Source organism: Chelonia mydas, chromosome 3, assembly GCF_015237465.2.
Source record: "Chelonia mydas isolate rCheMyd1 chromosome 3, rCheMyd1.pri.v2, whole genome shotgun sequence".
Taxonomy (NCBI): domain Eukaryota; kingdom Metazoa; phylum Chordata; order Testudines; family Cheloniidae; genus Chelonia; species Chelonia mydas.
In genome coordinates, this window is record NC_057851.1 from 203,333,976 (window position 1) to 203,355,209 (window position 21,234).

Here is a 21,234-nt window from a genome sequence, read left to right on the forward strand (position 1 = left end):
TTCCATTCACTAGGCAGTAACATCAGCAGCACAAAGGGGGTTGAAATGGGAATATTTCTTTAGCTATTTTTAATGATCGAAAAAAGGTTAAGAGGGTTTTTCTTGATGCATGGTGCCAGATTCCCGAGACACCCATTCACACTACATGAAGTGCTGGGCACATTGCCTTTGCCTACCCTATATAATTTTAGGAAGAGGTTTGCTCTCCAGTCCAGTGAAGTAGCAGGAGCTCAAGGGTAGACAAGTCTCTGGTGGATTTCAGCATTTTTTACCTTTATTAATTAGCCCTTCTCCTCAGTAAGTTCAATGCAGTGTTGAAGGCATCAAAAACCACTGGAGCCTTGTCTACATTAGGGCTCCCATCAGTGCTAACACTGGTTCAGCTGAACTGGTGGGATATTTTCCCAAAATTCTCTGGTCTCCATACGGCCACACAGGGAGACTTAATCTGCTAGATCTCTTCCCCTTTTGTTTGCAAAGACAACGTATGTGTGATTGGGGCCTTGTCTGACCTAGATTGCTAATGCCTCCTTTGAAGAAGGAATCTTCACTGTGACTTTAATGCAGCATTTCCCAAACATTTGAAAGCTGAGACCCACTCTGAGGAAAATTAAGCCAACCACGCCCCTCTAGCCAGTCTCTAGTCTTTCCTTCTTGTATTGAGAAGCTTGTAAAAACTTGTCTGCAAATGTACCTGCCCACAGCCAATAGTTATTAGACCCCTCACAATCTGAGGTTTCTATTTTTTTCAGTTTGCTTTGTGCAACTGACAGCACTTTATCTACAGTTAGTTTCGTTGAGGCCCTAATACACAGTAATTTTCTTCCATGTTGAAGAAACCGATATAAGTATCTGCAGGGGAGAAGAAAAACAAAAATGGTAAAACCCTGAGCTGCTGATGTCAACGGAAGTCTTGCCATTGACTACAATAGGGCCAGGGTTTCATCAAAGTATTTTATTTTTCAATAACATTCCTGGATGTACTATTTAAAGGGAACTCCATCAGAAACTGGATTTTTTTTTTAAAGAGTAAATTTCTATAAAGTAACAAAGTTTGCTGTGAGCAAGAAGGTAGCTTAGAACATGTTACAGACTTATCCTATAATAAAGTAAATCAGGCATTAAATTTCAGCTGGAAAAAATAATACTTCGGATAGATTATATTGAGGTACAGAGTGAGAAAAACAAAAAGAAATAACCTTCTATCCAGTCACCTAACTGGGAAAAAACACGTAAGGGTATAGAAATCAGTCCTACCACCCTGTCATAAAATGGTTACAGCAAGTGTGGCATGTACTAGAGAAGGTAAAACCTATTTTCAAAACATGGAAATTGAGATCAGTTTGGTTTCCCTTTCTTAATGGCTTTAATTGTTCTAATGACCACACCAAACCACTCAGCATCATAAAGCTTCGGAGGTTCTTTTAATCATAAATAATGTGATGTCCCAAAGCAAAAAGGAACAGCATGAAAAGGAAATCACATACTCCATTTTGATCTGCCAGTGATATTGCCTTTGTCACTCAGGAATTAAATAAGAGTGGTTGTTATAACTGATGATTGTACTCCAATCTTATTATTATATTACTTTGTTTTGTGTAAAAGAAAATGGAAGAGAAGTGTCCTTGATAGGCATTTTTTTCATAATCATCACTGATCGTACATTCCCATTGTAAACCTTGATTCTACTGTTCTTTCTCTTGGTATATTGATATGTATGTTAATATTCCCCCATCCCCCAAATGAATTTGTTATTTAAAAACAATCAGATTAACAACATTCCTTTGAACAACATACTTCCCACAGCCCTACCCCAAGCATCATTCACTTGGCACCTTTCAAGTACATTATAATTACATTTACCTGCAGCCCCATTTCCATTTCCAGCAACCACTAGGGCACTAACTGATCTTCTTCTTCCTTCCTTTGCTGTCATATTAAATACATTTTTCACCTGATGGAAAAAAACCAAAGCAGTTTGCTATGAGGCACTTTGTCTTCTTAAAAAAAAAAAAAAAAAGTCACTTTACTAAAAAGCTAGATTTGTAAGAGAAGACCTCAGACACATACTACATTTTCGTGAATGAATACTATATGGAATGGGAACTGACTTTGAAGATTTAAATCTGCTAAAAATTCTGTTACTGTATTAACTAGTGCACAACAACATAAAATAAGCATTACAGTGTGGCTTCACTAAAGCAAAAGGAACATTTTCTGTGATCTCCTCTGTACTGTTTAGTTACATAATAAATGAACATCCTGTATTACGATCAGCTTCACACTTAATTTCAAGCACCCTGCTTAAGAAATATCACAGCAAAGAAAAAAAATTAATGAAAATGTAAAGAGACATTAACATCTTGCTTCCCACCTCAAACTGACACATGTTAGAAGCTCTCTCATATAAACTGCTCAAGGCAGGTTATTACTTTATACCATTTGAAGACTAGAATCCCAAATTACTTACTGAGGGAGGCAGTGGCAGCTAATCTGATTTCCAGGGGTAAAGATACTAATACAAACTCCACACATACTTCCATGTACAGTGAAAATACCACTTATTTTGGAACAGCTGGACACAAAAATCTGCAGGGGAAAGACAGCCTTGTGGCTAAGTACTGCAATGGAACCCAGGAGAGCTGCATTCACTTTCTGGCTCTGCCAGACTCCCTCTTGAAATTACTTAATGTCTGTGCCCAAGTTCCCACCTGTAAAATGGGGTAATATTTCCCTTCTCTCATCCTTTGCTACTTGAGATTTTTTTTTTTTTTTTTTTTAAATCACCTACTGGTATTTCCTGATTTAGTACCTCACTATTACCATATTGCACGGAGAGTTTTTTTTTTGCAGTTCATTTCCCAGGATAGGCTTTCCTTGTCCTGTTGAAAAAGGGGAGGAGGAAAAGAGATACCCTGTATGAGGGTACACCTTCTGGAAACACCAATGAGATTCCTTTACAGTATCGCACTGACAGCTGAATTACAGTTAATATAAGCATAGTCCACAAAGCACCAACCCTTTTAGTAATTGTACCAGTGTCTCAAGGAGTCAGCCTTGTGGCAGCAACATTTGGGTGAGGATTTTCAAAAAGCACTCCGTGTTGGCCTCATTCTGTCCCTGCTTTTCATTACAGTACTTATGTTAAATTCAAAATGCACACATTCTAGAGATGCATCATCTTTACATACCCTAAGCTTTACTAACAGCTTGTTACAAGTTAGTCATTTTCCCTTTGACTTATATTTAGCAGGAATGGCCTGATCAGCAAAGACCCTCGACAGAAAGACAGACACCATGCACGCAGTTTGACATAGGAAAGAAACCCTGTAGCAATATGGAACAACAGAAAACGAGCTGAAGTAGAATGAAAGGTGCACCTCAGCCCCTCCTACTCTCTCTCTGTGTCACATAATAGCCTACTCTCCTGTGGGCAATAATATACTTCTGTCTAATTTTGGTTGTTGGGTTTAGTGAGCGGGTGCTGGATAGTGTTGGTGACTCGTGATCTACAGGAGGTCATACCAGATCTGGTGGTCCCTTCCGGCCTTAAACGCTATGATTCTGACTATGAAAGCTGCTCTTCAAGCTGTATCTAAAATATACATGTTTGCTCTGCATTCAATTGTGTGTATGCTTACACCACATTCTTAACACATGCGTGCACATACAAAGGTGGATATGCATAGTCTCAAAAAGATGGAATTCTGGGATTACAAGGATCTATGAAGACCTTGTTTTTCTCCCTTATCCAGGAGGTGGCAATCACAACACATGGAACGGGCTCCTTAAGAAGAAGAATTTCGAAAACTGTACTTGTCAGCTGTTTCTGAGCAGCTCTGAAGGAAAATGTGTTCAGTCACCCGTCAGCATCAGAGTTCACCCATCTCTCTTCAAACCCTGTAAAGGCCTTTCAAGCTTGATAATTTGAACAGACAGCCATGACTGTTAGAACATCAGTGTCCTTAGATTTTATCTTTCTCCCTTTGCCTTATTAAATCAAAAAACTCATCCCTTTTCTGGAACACAGTCCGCAGTATTCCCCTTCCTACTTAGCAGTTATAATGATGTGCTTTCAGCTGCATAGTCTAAGACAACGGAATTAATTAATACAGAATTAACAACTTGTCACTTTTATAAACAACACAGCTCAAAAAAAGCAATTGAAATCAAGTCAGTTACCCAATTATTAGACCTTGATTCAACCCAGTTTTAATGCTAACCTTTAAAATCTGTACACTGATATATGTTCAACCTTAGTCACAGTGTATGTATCTTGAATTGATTCGCCTCACTTCATTCATTATTCAGTGCTAACAAATTTAAATTCAGCTTTCTCTGGAGAAATGAAAAAAAACAGAGCACCTCTTTGAAAAACCAAACCAAACCACATAAAATATTTATTTATAAAAAGGAAGGAATAGCAACAGTTTCAAAGGAGGAATAACGGCAGTACAAATCGGGATGCTATAGCCTAAAGAGAAGCTGCAGAAGTAACTCATGCTCTCATTTGGGTCTTGCCTCTAGCCCCATCAACAGAATAAACTTCTGACCCAAGTGTGGTGGTGTTGTCAACTCAGGCTAGCTGGCCTGACTGGTACTATAGGCTAAAGCCCAAGTGCTGCTTTCGCTCAGGGCTGGTAACTCATGCACTTTGCAGTGAGGATGCAGGCTACGGTACTCGAATGCTGACAGTCCTCCAATGCCTTCCTACAATTCCCCCTGCGTGCCCAGGACAGACAAATTCTCCCACAGTTTGCTGGGAAAGAATCAAGAGTGTCTCAGCTCGCTGCAGCACTAACTATGTAATGTGCCCACATAAGTCCTAGAGACACACATGAGTAAGTGCAGCACCAGGGTGGACCCAGTAACTCGAGTGTGGCCGGCTCACACCTGAGCTGGGATAACCCAAGTGTGGATCGTCGGGTTAATGCGGCACTGAAGGCATACCCATAGAAGGAATTTCAGAAATTGGTATGGTTTATTTTCATAGGAGGATCTATGAGTCAGAACCACATTCCAGGCTACCAAACTGCAAATTACTTCACAGTTTAATGTTCCACTCACAATATATCAAACATCCCAAGCCAATGATTTATAGGCTGGGAGGCTGAATGATGAAAGTAGGAAGATTTGTTTATAAAAATACAAATTGCAATTGGCATCTACTTTACAGAGAGACCAAATTCTAACCCCCAAACTATCTGAAAAACCTTAGTTTATGGCTGAGACCTCTTGTTCTCTTATTGATAACATTTTGGGTGCTTTTCTCAAAGGTGGCTTAAAAAAACCCCATAGGAAATGCTTTTCACTGTCTCTGACGGACATTGTCAACATTATCCAGAGAAAAGACAACTTTCCATTTATTCTAAAGCCAATCCCAAAACTATGATATTTGAAAAGCACGTTTGAGCCAACATCTCATTTGAAGTGAATTATTACTCAAGAAATTTCATGTGTAACTTATAATTTTTCAGTCAAAAATGTCAAACATCGCAGACACTGCAATTTCATGCCACATTTCACTTCTGCAATATTTTTCTTTCATTGTGCCATTTGTAAAAGCATTGTCTGGAAAACCTTAACTTTCAGTGACTTACAAAAAAAGTTAAAATCTGTGATTCTATGCATTAATAATGAAATAGTTAATAAGAAGTTTCATTTTTGACAGAAAAAAATCCTGTTGTGGGAGAAGCAGTAATAAAATTGGTTAAAAACCCCACCTAGTCTACCAGATAGATTAAAATGCATGTTTTAGGTTTTTAAATAAACACATGCTAATTATTGCTAGGTGGCTCAAGGTTAATTGAAACAATGATCTTTAAACGCTAACTTACATCATAGTAACAATCTTTTATAGCATATCAAAAATGTATTTCTAATTAGAAGATGCAGACATGAATGATTAGAACAATGCAGCATCCAGGTTTTGTTAACAATGTTATGCAGATTAGAGCAGCGTTTCTCAACGAGCAGTCTGTGGACCAGTCCCGGAGGTCTCCCTGACACAGTTTAGGAAGGCAGCAAGCCAGTCCCTAGTATCAAAAAGGTTGAGAAATACTGGACTAAAGCATGCTGACATTGTATTTTCATGTTGCATCCACAGACTCCTCAGCTTTGTATTTCAAGGTGGTCCAAAAAACTACAGGAATTACGCGTAAGAGTCTCATGTAGCAGTTTTCTTCAAATTCCCACAGCTGTACCACCACGAGTGCAGCTCTGCTGGGGCTGACATGCTGCCAGGGGCTGCCGGCATTTTAGCCATAGAGTAGTCTTGACCCTGCTCTGAGCAGGGGATGTGCTGGTTAAAATACTGGGTGTCTGGTCACTGTTGCTTCCACCAGTGGAACTGAACTGTTGAAAGCGAAAGGGTGGGAAATTAGGCACTTTTAGTGTGTGCCAACAAGGTCCACACTGGCCAGTTTGTGTGCAACACGCTAGCATGCACTAGAAATTACACCCATTCTAGTGCAAACTAATGTAGACAAGCCCTAACTTATGTCATACCAAACTCCATATACAGACTGCAACATTTGCATGTTTGCTTTCTACCATATACAGGGTTGGCTTCTTGCTTTGAGTGTGTTATTGTTAATATCCTTGTGTTGCTTCCTGTATACTTTATTTTCCTGTATAATATTAGGTATATTCTGTGTACCAAACTGCCTATTCAAATGCATACCTCCCTGTAACTAACCCTCTGAAACACAAGCCAATGGTTAGAAAAGAAACATCACTGTGCTTTGCTGAAATCTTCAGATTTGTATCTCACTGAAAAGGATTATTACATGTGTAGAAAGAATTCAATATTTTGGAGGGGTTGCATTATTGACCTAGGACCCAGCTAAAAGATGGCCAGACCTATACAAAATTCCTCAAACGAACTGACAATGATCGAAGAGAAGCATCGAAAAATCTGAAAACAAGAGCAAATGACCAAAAGGCAGAGTGTTTCTACAAATGGCAGAGGCAGCTTCAGTGCCAAGCAAAACCACCGGTCTGCCCTTGATAGAGGGCATTTGTTTATTACTACACTCTGGTTCCTTCGAAAGCTTCCCCTTGCCTGTGTGCAAGAGTCAAAAGAACTCTGACCTCACCTTACAAGCTTTCAGGCCACCCTGATTTATTTCATGCATAGTAGGTCTCGTTTTCTAATTCTGACCGAGCTAAACTACAACACTGCAGGACTGCAGAACGCTGTTAGGCACTGCATTTACTAAGTGGCCACACGGTTCACTGAAGGCCCCATGTTGTGAGGAAAGAAAACGAGTTAATTTTATTATAGATGACAAAAGAAAAGAACTCTTGCATTTACAGGCGTTAATAATAGCACATGTACTCTCTCTCAAGCATAACTGTAGCTATTAATCCTCATTAGCTCAAAATTTAAGTAATAAGCACCACTGTCATTTTGGGCTTTTTTTGAACCTTCCAGTCTAGGATCTCAAAGCATTCAGTAAACAACGAAGTGAGCCTGACAACATCTCTGTGAAACTGGAAGTATTATTGGCAGATGGGGAAAGTGAGGTACAGGGAGGGAGTTTAAGTCATTAGCTCAAAATCACACAGGAGGGCCAGGACTAGAAATCACATCTTGCAACAACACCCAGTCCTATGTGTTAATACTCAGAGTACGCTAGTATTTCTTTGTGATGATCTCTGAGCTGGCTTACTGGAAACCTCAGCACGTTTGTATCTTAATTCACATTTAGGGAAAAGTTAAGCCAGCTTTTTCTTTTTCTAAATGGCACTACCTCCAAATAGCACTACTCTCTTTCAGTAGCTAAACAGCCAGTGTTCACAGTAGGGTAACATTTTGTTGTTCACAAAATATTGGTAAGGCTGCATCTTTGGTCATAAAAAGGTTCTCTCAAAGCAGTATATTTAACTTCCAGAGAACTGCTGACAAAAGCAGGATAACATTAAACAGCCTTCCGGGTTAGCTTTCACCCTGTCCTTTCACCCTGACAGCAGCAGCACAGAATAATACTGAATGACAAAAATGGGAAATGCATACAAATGAAGCACTAGATATGCCATCTATTTAAAGTATGAATACTAACAAGACTTGTTTACTTCAAAACCCAGGCTCCTTACCATATAAATGATGGGACTCAATTATCTACTTCGGTTTATAGCTGGCCTTGGAGACCAACAATCTTTGCTGCTGCGGACAGTTCTTTTAAATGACCCACCATTCTTACCATTATCAGCTAAAATTCATAATACTCTATTAAAACCACACAGCCTCCTGCTGCTCCTAAAAACATTTTTTCCTGTTCAAATGAAGCAGACGTAAACAGACGAACTGCAATAGTACTGTGTGGTGCCACGGCTAGTTTTATAATTTAATCTAATAGTTATACCTTGAGTGTAAAAAAAAAAAACCCATCTAACATACACGGTAGGCCCCAACATTACCTAACACCTTCTCTGTCGCGTCCAAACTGGCAATCATCTGGGGCATGGAACTGTAAGAGCAAAAGCCACTTGCAACGGTACGCCATGAAGCTAAACAAAAGCAAAGAACTCTCGGGTGCTGTTAGAATATTTTAGTTTAACTACTGCAACAGAGGTGTGACTAAATTAAAATAAATTCTATTTTGACACACTTGTTAGAAAATAAACTTTGAAATCCACAAACTGCCACCCACACTTGTAAGAAAAATGTATCTCATGGTTTTTAAGAATTTTGTGCTTTGCTGATCCCCAGGATAGTCATGACCTGAAGAGCCATATGAGAAGGCGTGGTCTATTTCGTTGCTACAGAGGAGCTCAACCTGGGTGGTGGCGGACCAGCGAGGAAAGTGAGATGATGCCTCTCCCCCTCCCCTGGCAATGCTGGGAAAAGTGTTCCTGACTTGGTAGCAGGTGCTTCCACTCCATACAGAACTGTGCAGAGAGCACAGAGAAGTCAGTAAAGGGTTCAGCTGTGCGAGCACAAAGGGGAGGATGTTTCCTTGTGCCCTCTTCGTTTTGGCTGCTTGGGTAATGCCCAACTCTGAGTACAGAAAGGACATTTCCTACTAGGTATTGTTTTGGTTTTTTTTAAAACCTCAATTCAGCCTGTCAAGGTGGCTCCTCTTAGTGGGGTTTTGACCTGTCTAAGGGTATGTCAACACTACGAAATTAGGTCGAATTTACAGAAGTCGGTTTTGTAGAAAGCGGTTTTATACAGTTGATTGTGTGTGTCCCCACACAAGTGCTCTAAGTACATGTAGTCGGCGAAGTGTGTCCACAGTACCGAGGCAACTGTCGACTTCCGGAGCGTTGCACTGTGGATGGCTATCCCACAGTTCCCGCAGTCTCCACCGCCCATCTGAATTCTGGGTAGAAATCCCAGTGCCTGATGGGGCTAAAACATTGTCGCAGGTTGTTCTGGATACATATCGTCAGGCACCGTTCCCTCCCTCCCTCCGTGAAAGCAAGGGCAGACAATTGTTTTGCGACTTTTTTCTTGAGTTACCTGTGCAGACACCATACCACGGCAAGCATGGAGCCCGCTCAGCTAACCGTCACCGTATGTCTCCTGGGTGCTGGCAGACGTGGTACTGAATTGCTACACAGCAGCAGTTTATTGCCTTTTGGCAGCAGACAGTGCAGTATGACTGGTAGCCGTCATCAACATAGTCCTGGGTGCTCTTTTAATCGGGCGCCTGGGCAAACATGGGAGTGACTCAGCCAGGTTATTTCCCTTTTAAGTTTCGTCTCGTGGCGATTCAGTCCTACCGGCAGTGCACTGTCTTTTAACCTCCAGCCAGCAGAAGATGATGGCTAGTCGTCATACTGCACCGTCTTCTGCCGAGCACCCAGGAGATGATGACGGCTAGCGGTCGTACTGCACAGTCTGCTGCCAGCAAGATGTAAAAGATAGATGAAGTGGCTCAAAACAAGAAATAGACCAGATTTGTTTTGTATTCATTTTCTCCTCCTTCCCTCTGTGAAATCAACGGCCTATCAAACCCAGTTTTGAGTTCTATCCTTGAGGGGGCCATTCAGTTTCTCGCAAAGCCACCCCCTTTGTTGATTTTAATTCCCTGTAAGCCAACCCTGTAAGCCATGTCGTCAGTTGCCCCTCCCTCCGTCAGGGCAACGGCAGACAATCGTTCCGCGCCCTTTTTTTCTGTGCAGACGCCATACCACAGCAAGCATGGAGCCCACTCAGATCACTTTGGCAATTAGGAGCACATTAAACACCACACGCATTATCCAGCAGTATATGCAGCACCGGAACCTGGCAAAGCGAAACCGGGCGAGAGTAGGCGACGTCAGCGCGGTAACATGAGTGATGAGGACATGGACACAGACTTCTCTCAAAGCAGGGGCCCTGGCGATGTGGGCATCATGGTGCTAATGGGCCAGGTTCATGTGGTGGAACAGCGATTCTGGGCTTGGGAAACAAGCACAGACTGGTGGGACCGCGTAGTGTTGCGGGTCTGGGACGATTCCCAGTGGTTGCGAAACTTTCGCATGCGTAAGGGCACTTTCATGGAACTTTGTGACTTGCTTTCCCCTGCCCTGAGGCGCAAGATTACCAAGATGAGTGCAGCCCTCACAGTTGAGAAGCGAGTGGCGATAGACCTGTGGAAGCTTGCAACGCCAGACAGCTACCGGTCAGTCGGGAATCAATTTGGAGTGGGCAAATCTACTGTGGGGGCTGCTGTGATCCAAGTAGCCAACGCAATCAAAGGTCTGCTGATATCAAGGGTAGTGACTCTGGGAAATGTGCAGGTCATAGTGGATGGCTTTGCTGCAATGGGATTCCCTAACTGTGGTGGGGCCATAGATGGAACCCATATCCCTATCTTGGCACCGGAGCACCAAGCCGGCGAGTACATAAACCGCAAGGGGTACTTTTCAATGGTGCTGGAAGCTCTGGTGGATCACAAGGGATGTTTCACCAACATCAACGTGGGATGGCCGGGAAAGGTACATGACGCTCACATCTTCAGGAACTCTGGTCTGTTTCAAAAGCTGCACGAAGGGACTTTATTCCCAGACCAGAAAATAACCACTGGGGATGTTGAAATGCCTATAGTTATCCTTGGGGACCCAGCCTACCCCTTAATGCCATGGCTCATGAAGCCGTACACAGGCAGCCTGGACAGTAGTCAGGAGCTGTTCAACTACAAGCTGAGCAATTGCAGAATGGTGGTAGAATGTGCATTTGAACATTTAAAAGCGCGCTGGCGCAGTTTACTGACTCGGTTAGACCTCAGCAAAACCAATATTCCCACTGTTATTACTGCTTGCTGTGCGCTCCATAATATCTGTGAGAGTAAGGGGGAGACGTTTATGGCGGGGTGGGAGGTTGAGGCAAATCACCTGGCTGCTGGTTTCGCACAGCCAGACACCAGGGCGGTTGGAAGCGCACAGGAGGGCGCGGTGCGCATCAGAGAAGCTTTGAAAACCAGTTTCATGACTGGCCAGGCTACGGTGTGAAAGTTCTGTTTGTTTCTCCACGATGAAACCCACCGCCCCTTGGTTCACTCTACTTCCCTGTAAGCTAACCACCCTCTGCTCCTCCCTTTGATCACCGCTTGCAGAGGCAATAAAGTCATTGTTGCTTCACATTCATGCATTCTTTATTCATTCATCACACAAATAGGGGGATAACTACCAAGGTAGCCCAGGAGGGGTAGTGGAGGAGAGAAGCACCAGGAGGGGTGGTGGAGGAGGGAAGGACAAGGCCACACAGCACTTTAAAAGTTTAAAACTTATTGAATGCCAGCCTTCTGTTGCTTGGGCAAACCTCTGGGATGGAGTGGCTGGATGGCCGGAGGCCCCCACACCGCGTTCTTGGGCGTCTGGGTGAGGAGGCTATGGAACTTGGGGAGCAGGGCAGTCGGTTACACAGGGGCTGTAGCTGCGGTCTGTGCTCCTGCTGCCTTTCCTGCAGCTCAACCATACGCTGGAGCATATTGGTTTGATCCTCCAGCAGCCTCAGCATTGAATCCTGCCTCCTCTCATCACGCTGCCGCCACATTTGAGCTTCAGCCCTCTCTTCAGCCCGCCACTTACTCTCTTCAGCCCGCCACCTCTCCTCCCGGTCATATTGTGCTTTCCTGCACTCTGACACTGTCTGCCTCCATGCAGTCGTCTGTGCAATGTCAGCATGGGAGGACACCATGAGCTCAGAGAACATTTAATCACGAGTGCGTTTTTTTTGCCTTCTAATCTTCACTAGCCTCTGGGAAGGAGAAAATCCTGTGATCATTGAAACACATGCAGCTGGTGGAGAAAAAAAAAAGAGGCAGTGGTATTTAAAAAGACACATTTTCTAGAACAATGGCTACACTCTTTCACGGTAAACCTTGCTGTTAACATTACATACACAGCACATGTGCTTTCATTCCAAGGTCGCATTTTGCCTCCCCCCACCACGTGGCTAGACCCTCCACCCTCCCAGTGGCTAACAGCGGGGAACATTTCTGTTCAGCCACAGGCAAACAGTCCAGCAGGAACGGGCACCTCTGCATGTCCCCTTAAAAAAAGCACCCTATTTCAACCAGGTGACCATGAATGATATCTCACTCTCCTGAGGATAACACAGAGAGATAAAGAACGGATGTTGTTTGAACGCCAGCAAACATACACTGCAATGCTTTGTTCTACAATGATTCCCGAGTACGTGCTACTGGCCTGGTGTGGTAAAGTGTCCTACCATGGTGGACGGAATAAGGCTGCCCTCCCCAGAAACCTTTTGCAAAGGCTTTGGGAGTACATCCAGGAGAGCTGCAAATGCCAGGGCAAATTAATCATTAAACATGCTTGCTTTTAAACCATGTACAGTATTTTAAAAGGTACACTCACCAGAGGTCCCTCCTCCGCCTGGCGGGTCCGGGAGGCAGCCTTGGGTGGGTTCGGGGAGTACTGGCTCCAGGTCCAGGGTGAGAAACAGTTCCTGGCTGTTGGGAAAACCGGTTTCTCCGCTTGCTTGCTGTGAGCTATCTACAACTTCATCATCATCATCATCTTCCTCGTCCCCAAAACCTGCTTCTGTGTTGCCTCCATCTCCATTGAAGGAGTCAAACAACATGGCTGGGGTCGTGGTGGCTGAACCCCCTAAAATGGCATGCAGCTCATCATAGAAGCGGCATGTTTGGGGCTCGGACCCGGAGCGGCCGTTCACCTCTCTGGTTTTCTGGTAGGCTTGCCTCAGCTCCTTAAGTTTCACGTGGCACTGCTTTGGGTCCCTGTTATGGCCTCTGTCCTTCATGCCCTGGGAGATTTTGACAAATGTTTTGGCATTTCGAAAAGTGGAACGGATTCCTCTCCCCATACAGCGATCAGATCCCGTACCTCCTGTTCGGTCCATGTTGGAGCTCTTTTGCGATTCTGGGACTCCATCATGGTCACCTCTGCTGATGAGCTCTGCATGGTCACCTCTGCTGATGAGCTCTGGCCAGCACGGCAAGCTGCAGGTGACCATGCAAACAGGAAATTGAAATTCAAAAGTTCGCGGGTCTTTTCCTGTCTACCTGGCCAGTGCATCTAAGTTGAGAGTGCTGTCCAGAGTGGTCACAGTAGAGCACTCTGGGGTAGCTCCCAGAGGCCAATACCGTCTAATTGCGTCCACAGTACCCCAAATTCAACCCGGCAAGGCCGATGTAAGCGCTAATCCACTTGTCAGAGGTGGATTAAGGAAATCGATTTTAAGAGCCCTTTAAGTAAAAAAAAATGGCTTCATCGTGTGGACGGGTGCAGGTTTACATCGATTTAACGCTGCTAAATTCGACCTAAACTCCTAGTGTAGACCAGGGCTAAGGGATCCCGGTTTACGTGCAGTGAAATTAGGGCTCAGCAGAGTGAGGACATGTTGTTCACTGTTTCATTACTTTCTGCTAAAGTATAAAAAAGAGTGGGGCTACGTGCAAGCAAAGCGGAGGAGCGAGACAGCATGTCACCACTGTGGGGACCCCTAGAGCCTGAGCTCCTCTTACACGAGGGTTGTGCAATCACATACAGGTGAACAGAGTCACAGAAAGTGAGGTACTGCTAGCGTTGGGACTGATCTTCATTTACCAGCTAAAGCCTTTTAGACCACACATTCATATTATTTTCTCTCAAAGCATTAATGCTCTCGGGGGAAATCCTAAACTGATCAACTGCTATGACCAACGTGTCATGCACATTTATTCTCAGGAACAAAGACTCTATTTCAGGGAACCACGTAGGAGCAAGAATTGTCTTCACAACGGAATAGAAGGCACAAAAGTGTTAAGTCAAAGGGAACTTCTGCTCATCCCCCTTCATTTGGGGGAAAACAGATGGAACTTAACTGTCTAGCAATTATAACCCAGAAAAACAAGTCTACAATCTGCACCCAGTGGTATAAAATATGACTTAACGCGCAGAATGATGACATCTGGCATATGATTTATTGATTATACCACAGTCTATGATGAATCCTCAGTTAGTTTACTCACAACAGCAAAGATGAAATATCTTCAGAAAACAGCAGTTCAGCAAAAACTTCACAAGGGCTACGTGAATTAAAACTCAGTGAAGCAACTCTTTTTGGACACACATCATCTATCTAAATAAAGCAAAAAACTATTTTGTGTAACCTGACAAAACATCACAACACTTTAATCAATCAAGATATTTCATGTAAGTCATATAGGCTATCTGGCAATCTGTGCAGACTAAACATTTGCGAACTTTTATACATACATAGGCTTATTTTCTTCTTAGTGAAGAAAAGGAATGGAACGATTCTAGTGTGTTATTTCACCACCCAGTAGTAAAGAGTTTGTCAACGCATCTATGATAGAGCTCCCAGTTTAGAGTTGGGAACACAGCTACTGAAGCTCACTTCAGGTGCAAATCAATTCTAAAATGTTTCCAACTCTGGAGTTATCGATTTTTAAATTTCCTCCCTTGAATCAGAGAAGGAAGAAGCATGGTCTAGTGGCTTATTACTACAGTGCCTACGAGCTCTGGTCACGGCCCAGGACCACACCATGCTAGGTGCTGCACAAACAGTCCCTGCCCCCAAAAGAGCTTACAATCTAACTAGAAGAGAGACAGATGGACAGAGTAGGGAATACAAGTACACAAGGAGATAATATCAAGTCGGGATTCTTAGGTTCTATTCCCATCTCTGCCACATACTTCCTGTGTGACTACAGAACAGTCACCCACATTTTCAAAAGTGGGCTCTGATTTTGGATGTCCAACTTGAGACAACTTGGGCTGGCTTTTCAGATGTGCAGAACATTTATAACTCCAACTGAAGTCAAAGAGAGCTGTGGATTCTAAGCATGTCTGAAAATGCAGGTCCCACAGAAGACCTCACATGAGAACAGACAAAACAGTCTAATAGCCAGGGTAGTTGATGGCAATAATACAGATAGCCAGTCACTTTCCCATTTTCTTTTTGCGAATACAGACTAACACAGCTGCTACTCTGAAACCCGTCACTTATTTAAGTATCTTGTCACATTCAGCGGTAAACAAGGCTTGCTTTTAGGACCATCATTGTGTTTCTGCCCTTTGTTTCTCTTCCTTTCCTCCTCCCTGTCTGTCTTCTTCTCTCAACACTTTCCCCCAAGCAGCAACTCCCACTTCCTTCCTATAAGCTTCCCTCCTGCACTCTTCCCTCATTCTATTGCTAATATGATCAGCAGCGAAATAGTTAAATGTCCACAGTAGGCTTTACAATTAATATCCCAGGGAGATGAATGGGGTAACGGAGTGCCTCACACAGTTTGTTGCTCCAGGCTGTTTGCTGAGTCTGATGACAACACTGCATTGGTGTAAACTCCAGGTTTCAGAGTAGCAGCTGTGTTAGTCTGTATTCGCAAAAAGAAAAGGAGAACTTGTGGCACCTTAGAGACTAACCAATTTATCTGAGCATAAGCTTTCGTGAGCTAGAGCTCGCTTCATTGGATGCAAGTTTAGTTACTGTATTATCAGAATACTACTACTTCCCAGGTCTTATAGATCTCAAAATGCTATACAAAGAAGGTCAGAATCATCATCTCCACTTTACAGATGGGAAAACTGAGGCACAGAGCAAGTACGTGACTTGCCAAAGCAAGCCAGTGGCACAGCCTGGACTAGAACCCAGGTGTAAGAGCCATATTCTACACTTGATCTTTGTGCAAATCTCCAAAGTCTTCAAAGAGACCTGCTGTGGATTAAGGCGTGTATAATGTCCTAAGCTTATTCCCCAGACCTCAGATCATGATTAGAAATGGAGTTAGAAATCTACTAAATTTAATAACGAAACTGTTGGATACTAATCGAGTGGGAATGTTCTCGTATCGAAAACTATGATAGCTCTGGGAGAGACACAAGCTTTTCATTGGGCCTATGTCTAAGAGGCCGATGCACAACTCTATAGTTAGAAAATATCTCAGCTGCAGAAATTCATATGTAGTTAACTGGCCAGAAGTCACTGACAAGCACCATCCCACCGCAGTTGTTCAGTACTATTGCTGGAAGATGCATCAAGAGAACCCTTAGCTGCAGCCTGTAGCTAGCTTTCCAGAATGACATGCTATCATAAAATACTAGATCCATTCTTGGTACTTATCATTATATTATTTACATGCCAAAGCTATGCTAGTCACATTCCGCAGGGCCCATCCAGCACCACAGGACCTCCCTGGCTGCTAACTCTGCACAGCTTTCTGCAGCTGCCTGAGGCCACCTGCTTTTGAACAGCAGCAGCAGAGACTCTGCTGAGACCCCTTCACCATATATGGAAATCACACTCAGTCATGGGAATTAGAGTGTCCCTCCAGCCCTGGCCCAAACGGGGGAAAGCTATTCACGTGGGGAAGGAAGCACTCAGTTATAGGGAACCTGTCAGCAGCTGCAGATTACTATTTTATGGAGAGTTGATGGTACCAAGGACTCTGCTCTTCCTTCCCAGGTAAATTTGTCAATTACATTGATCTGATTTGTCTTCCCATAGGGGATCTCAACTATACTTACTGCAGGTGCTCCAGGAGCTGGGCGCATTGGGGAACTGGAGTACAGGCCTTCTGGCAGGCAAGGAATTTGCTCTATGCGTTCTTTTTCCTCTAAGTATGTATCCCACTCCCAGCTGCAGGACAGAAAGAAGGCTTTCTATAGGGCGTTCCATGGTGCCAGAGTCTGCAGCTGCCCAATGGTGGGGTGTCTTTAAAAGCTTCATATATATATTGTGACAGGGTCGGGCCAGATGGCTATAGAAGAGTGATCCTATTGGAATCCAGGAAGTAGACGGGCGGAAGCTCGCCCACTGTTAAAGGATCCCCCCCTCAGCCTAAGACGGGGATCCACAGGACCTGGAAACCAAGTAATATAGGAGAGTGATAGAAGGCAGATATATTAGCCCCAGATTACGCAGGTCCCTTTTCCCTGGGTAAGGTAACAGGGGAGGTTCCAGAACAATCAGGAACTTACTTGAACCAATTAAGGCAGGCAGACTAATTAGGACACCTGGAGCCAATTAAGAAACTGCTAGAATCAATTAATACAGGCAGGCTAATCAGGGCACCTGATTTAAAAAGGACTTCAGTCAGTGAGGGGCGTGCAAGGAGCTGAGAGTGAGAGGGTGTGCTGCTGGAGGACTGAGGAGTATAAACGCTATCTGGCAACAGGAGGAAGGTCTTGTGGTGAGGATACAGAAGGTGTTGGGAGGAGGCCATGGCGAAGTAGCCCAGGGAGTCGTAGCTGTCACACAGGTGTTACATGAAATACTGTAAACAGCTGTGATCCACAGGGCCCTGGGCTGGAACCCGGTGTCGAGGGTGGGCCCGGGTTCCCCCATCCCCCTATTGGATATAAGAGGAGTTGATCTGGACTGCGGGTCCCACCAGAGGGGAAGGTCCCTGGCCTGTCCCCCGACCCACTAGGTGGATCAGCATAGACTGCGGGGATTGTTCTCCTTCCTTTTCCCCATGCTAGCCAGTGATGAGGTTAGCTGAGTGAACGGCAGGTTTGAGCCACTAGCAAAAGTGGCCAAACTGAGGGCTGCCGTGAATCTCTGAGGAGAGCAAATCTGCCAATAAGCGCAGGACCCACCAAGGCAGAGGAGGAACTTTGTCACAATATATATATTTTGGATCAGGTCATTAGCTTAAATTCTTCTGAAAAAACACATGCTGTGAAATTTGTAATCACATATAGAATTCCAATGGAGGTGAAGAGAACTTATTTGCAATTAAAAATCAAAAATTTATGCATGTGCACAGATCCTGCTACAGGTCAGTCAGCTCCACTGTACTTCAGAGTCTGTTAATTTCCATTATTTATCTCTCTTCTGAAGTGTTGATAATTGATGTATAAACAAAGTTAGCTTGGAATTGAAACAACTTTGTTAATAAGCACTTTTACCTGTTTTTAAATAACATATGAAAGTTTGTTTTAAAGTGGCAGTAAAAAGATTATGCTTTTGTAATTATGCAGCATTTTAAAATACAAGATTTCAGAGGCCATTGTGATGGTTTATGCCTTTGCAGTACCTTTTCCTCCCCCAATTTCCTGCTGGAAACTCCCTCTGAAAAATTCTCTTCAGAGCTGTCAGGTCCTAATGTGCAGCCCCATAAAAGGATCACTGGCATAGTTCACCGCTTTGAAAAGCTGCTAGAACCTGCCATTTCATGTGGCCCCAATGGCTGGTTCACTGGCCTACAGTAAGCTGCCACAATCAGCACATAATTGACCTTCCCTCCTTACTTATCCATGAAGGAGAAGCAGAACTATTTTAAAGGAATAAAAATAGGCCGTGATTTTCACAAGCGACTAGTGATTTTGTGAGCTGAGTTTTTGGGTGCCCAACTTGAGACACCTTAAAGAGGACCAATTTCAGAGGCAGGTGGCTCAGGCCCTCTCAAGGGGTCTGAGACACTAAGGGCATAGCTGTCCAAGAACTACTGAGCTCTGATGGAGGTCCGAGTGGCGAGGCTGCTGTCACTGCCCCAGCCTCACTGCAGTCAGGGGAGAAAGGGGGAGCATGGTAACAGAAGGCAAAACATTTTTGGCATTTGAACAGTTGATATCCATTCTGAAGGACACAATACCTGCATGTGAACTGGTGGCAAATGAGTCACAGACATCGACTTTGTTCTGTATCTAAGGATATCACTAAATATTGCCTATGCAATGTCATTGTTTCCATAGCAACTAAAGCATTTCAAATGGAACAGTGAGAGACTAATATAAGACAAATGGGGGGGCATAAACATGATATGTGATGGCATGGTGTTGTGTGGTGCTAAGCATTAACGTCCACAGTTTTTGGATGAATTGCATAATTCATTAATAACTTCACCATTGATAAATAATGAGGTCATTCCAGACCTGTGCAATAAAAACTTTATACCTCCCCACCACAAAGTCTCCATTTTTGTAATATTTTGTTTTCAAATTGAAATTAAGTTTTAAATCTTTTAAAATCATTTTCTCCTACCAGTTCCCTAAAACCATGGCTGGTGAGGAACTTGGATGGATAACCCTTAGCCTAAAGTTTTGCCATCAGTTACGGAACATTTCGATAGCAATATGGGTTTAGTAACCAATATCACTTCTCACTACCTCCTCACTTTGCACACAAGGATCACAAAGGATTTTGCAAATGTTAACTCATTAAGCCTTACAACAACCAACAATATTTTCCATAGAAATACACACACAAAAAAATGCAGAAAATAAACAATCTAACAAATGTACATATTTCACGCAACTTATTTTTGAGAACCATTCTGAAAATAGCTTGTAAGGCCCTTCAACTTGAATTCTTGGATATAGGTCGTAATTGCAGATAGCACATGTAATTTTCCTTGGCTATAACATTCTCCATCCCCACACCACATTTCAGAGGCGAGAATCATTGCTCTATATAATATGATGTAGTGCAGAAGGCTCAATAAGCGTTTAACACTTTCTGTAGTTCCCTGATCCCCAACATTACACTGTATCACTGTTCTTGTTTCTATCTTCCACAGAAGTGTTAAAATGCTGTGGTGTGAACTCAATAAGGATTATACAAGAGTTTTTGCTCACACATGCTTTTGGATCACTTTATTTTTATAAAGTAATCTGAACTCAGCTGCCACACTAACATTCACCATTACCAGAAACTGCCAAGGCAACTGGGGAAACGTTTCTAACATTTGTTAAGGTGGTTCACTGACTTCAGAAAGTACTTACGACATACAGGATGCATTTTAATGTAACTGCTGTTAAAAAAAAATTCCAAAGATGTTGAAAAAAAGCAACCAATCATGAAGCTGAAGATTCAGAACAATTCCAAAATATTTCACCATGACTGAAGACTGAGAGGTAGGTCTGAGGGAATCTACAGTGTCAAGGCTGAAGTAGAGAGTGGGAACTACAGCCAGCGTTGTAGCCTGCTTATCAAGAGGAGATAAAAAGACCAGTGGAAGTAAATATAGCTAAGCGTTAACATCTGTTCCTCAACAGTTTAAAAGGTACTAAATCTTATCCAGTTAGAGAATATATGCTGACACAAGAGCACCTTTATTATTAAGGTTGAAGGCTAAACACAAAAAAGAAGCTTACAAGAAGTGGAAGATTGGACAAATGACCAGGGAAGAGCATAAAAATACTGCTCGAGCATGCAGGAGTGAAATCAGGAAGGCCAAATCACACCTGGAGTTGCAGCTAGCAAGAGATGTTAAGAGTAACAAGAAGGGTTTCTTCAGGTATGTTAGCAACAAGAAGAAAGCCAAGGAAAGCGTGGACCCCTTACTGAATGAGGGAGGCAACCTAGTGACAGAGGATGTACTCAATGCTTTTTTTGCCTGTCTTCACAAACAAGGTCAGCTCCCAGACTACTGCACTGGGCAGCACAGTATGGGGAGGAGGTGACCAGCCCTCTGTGGAGAAAGAAGTGGTTCGGGACTATTTAGAAAAGCTGGACGTGCACAAGTCCATGGGGCCGGATGCGCTGCATCCAAGAGTGTTAAAGGAGTTGGCGGGTGTGATTGCAGAGCCATTGGCCATTATCTTTGAAAACTCGTGGCGATCGGGGGAAGTCCCGGATGACTGGAAAAAGGCTAATGTAGTGCCCATCTTTAAAAAAGGGAAAGGAGGAGGATCCGGGAAACTACAAGGCAGTCAGCCTCACCTCAGTCCCTGGAAAAATCCTGGAGCCGGTTCTCAAGGAATTAATTCTGAAGCACTTAGAGGAGAGGAAAGTGATCAGGAACAGTCAGCATGGATTCACCAAGGGCAAGTCATGCCTGACTAATCTAATTGCCTTCTATGACGAGA

The 21,234-nt window shown here is 43.4% G+C and overlaps 1 protein-coding gene across 3 annotated transcripts in view; it reads right to left on the reverse strand.

Moving 5' to 3' along the window:
* Positions 1-21,234, reverse strand: part of MRPS5 (mitochondrial ribosomal protein S5) — a 107,283-nt gene that overhangs the window by 27,501 nt on the left and 58,548 nt on the right. For all 3 annotated transcript variants that reach the window (XM_043544227.1, XM_037896395.2, XM_037896396.2), the window contains one exon: positions 1,864-1,954. In XM_043544227.1, the coding sequence (XP_043400162.1) occupies positions 1,864-1,954 (91 nt within the window). The remainder of the gene's footprint in view (positions 1-1,863; positions 1,955-21,234) is intronic.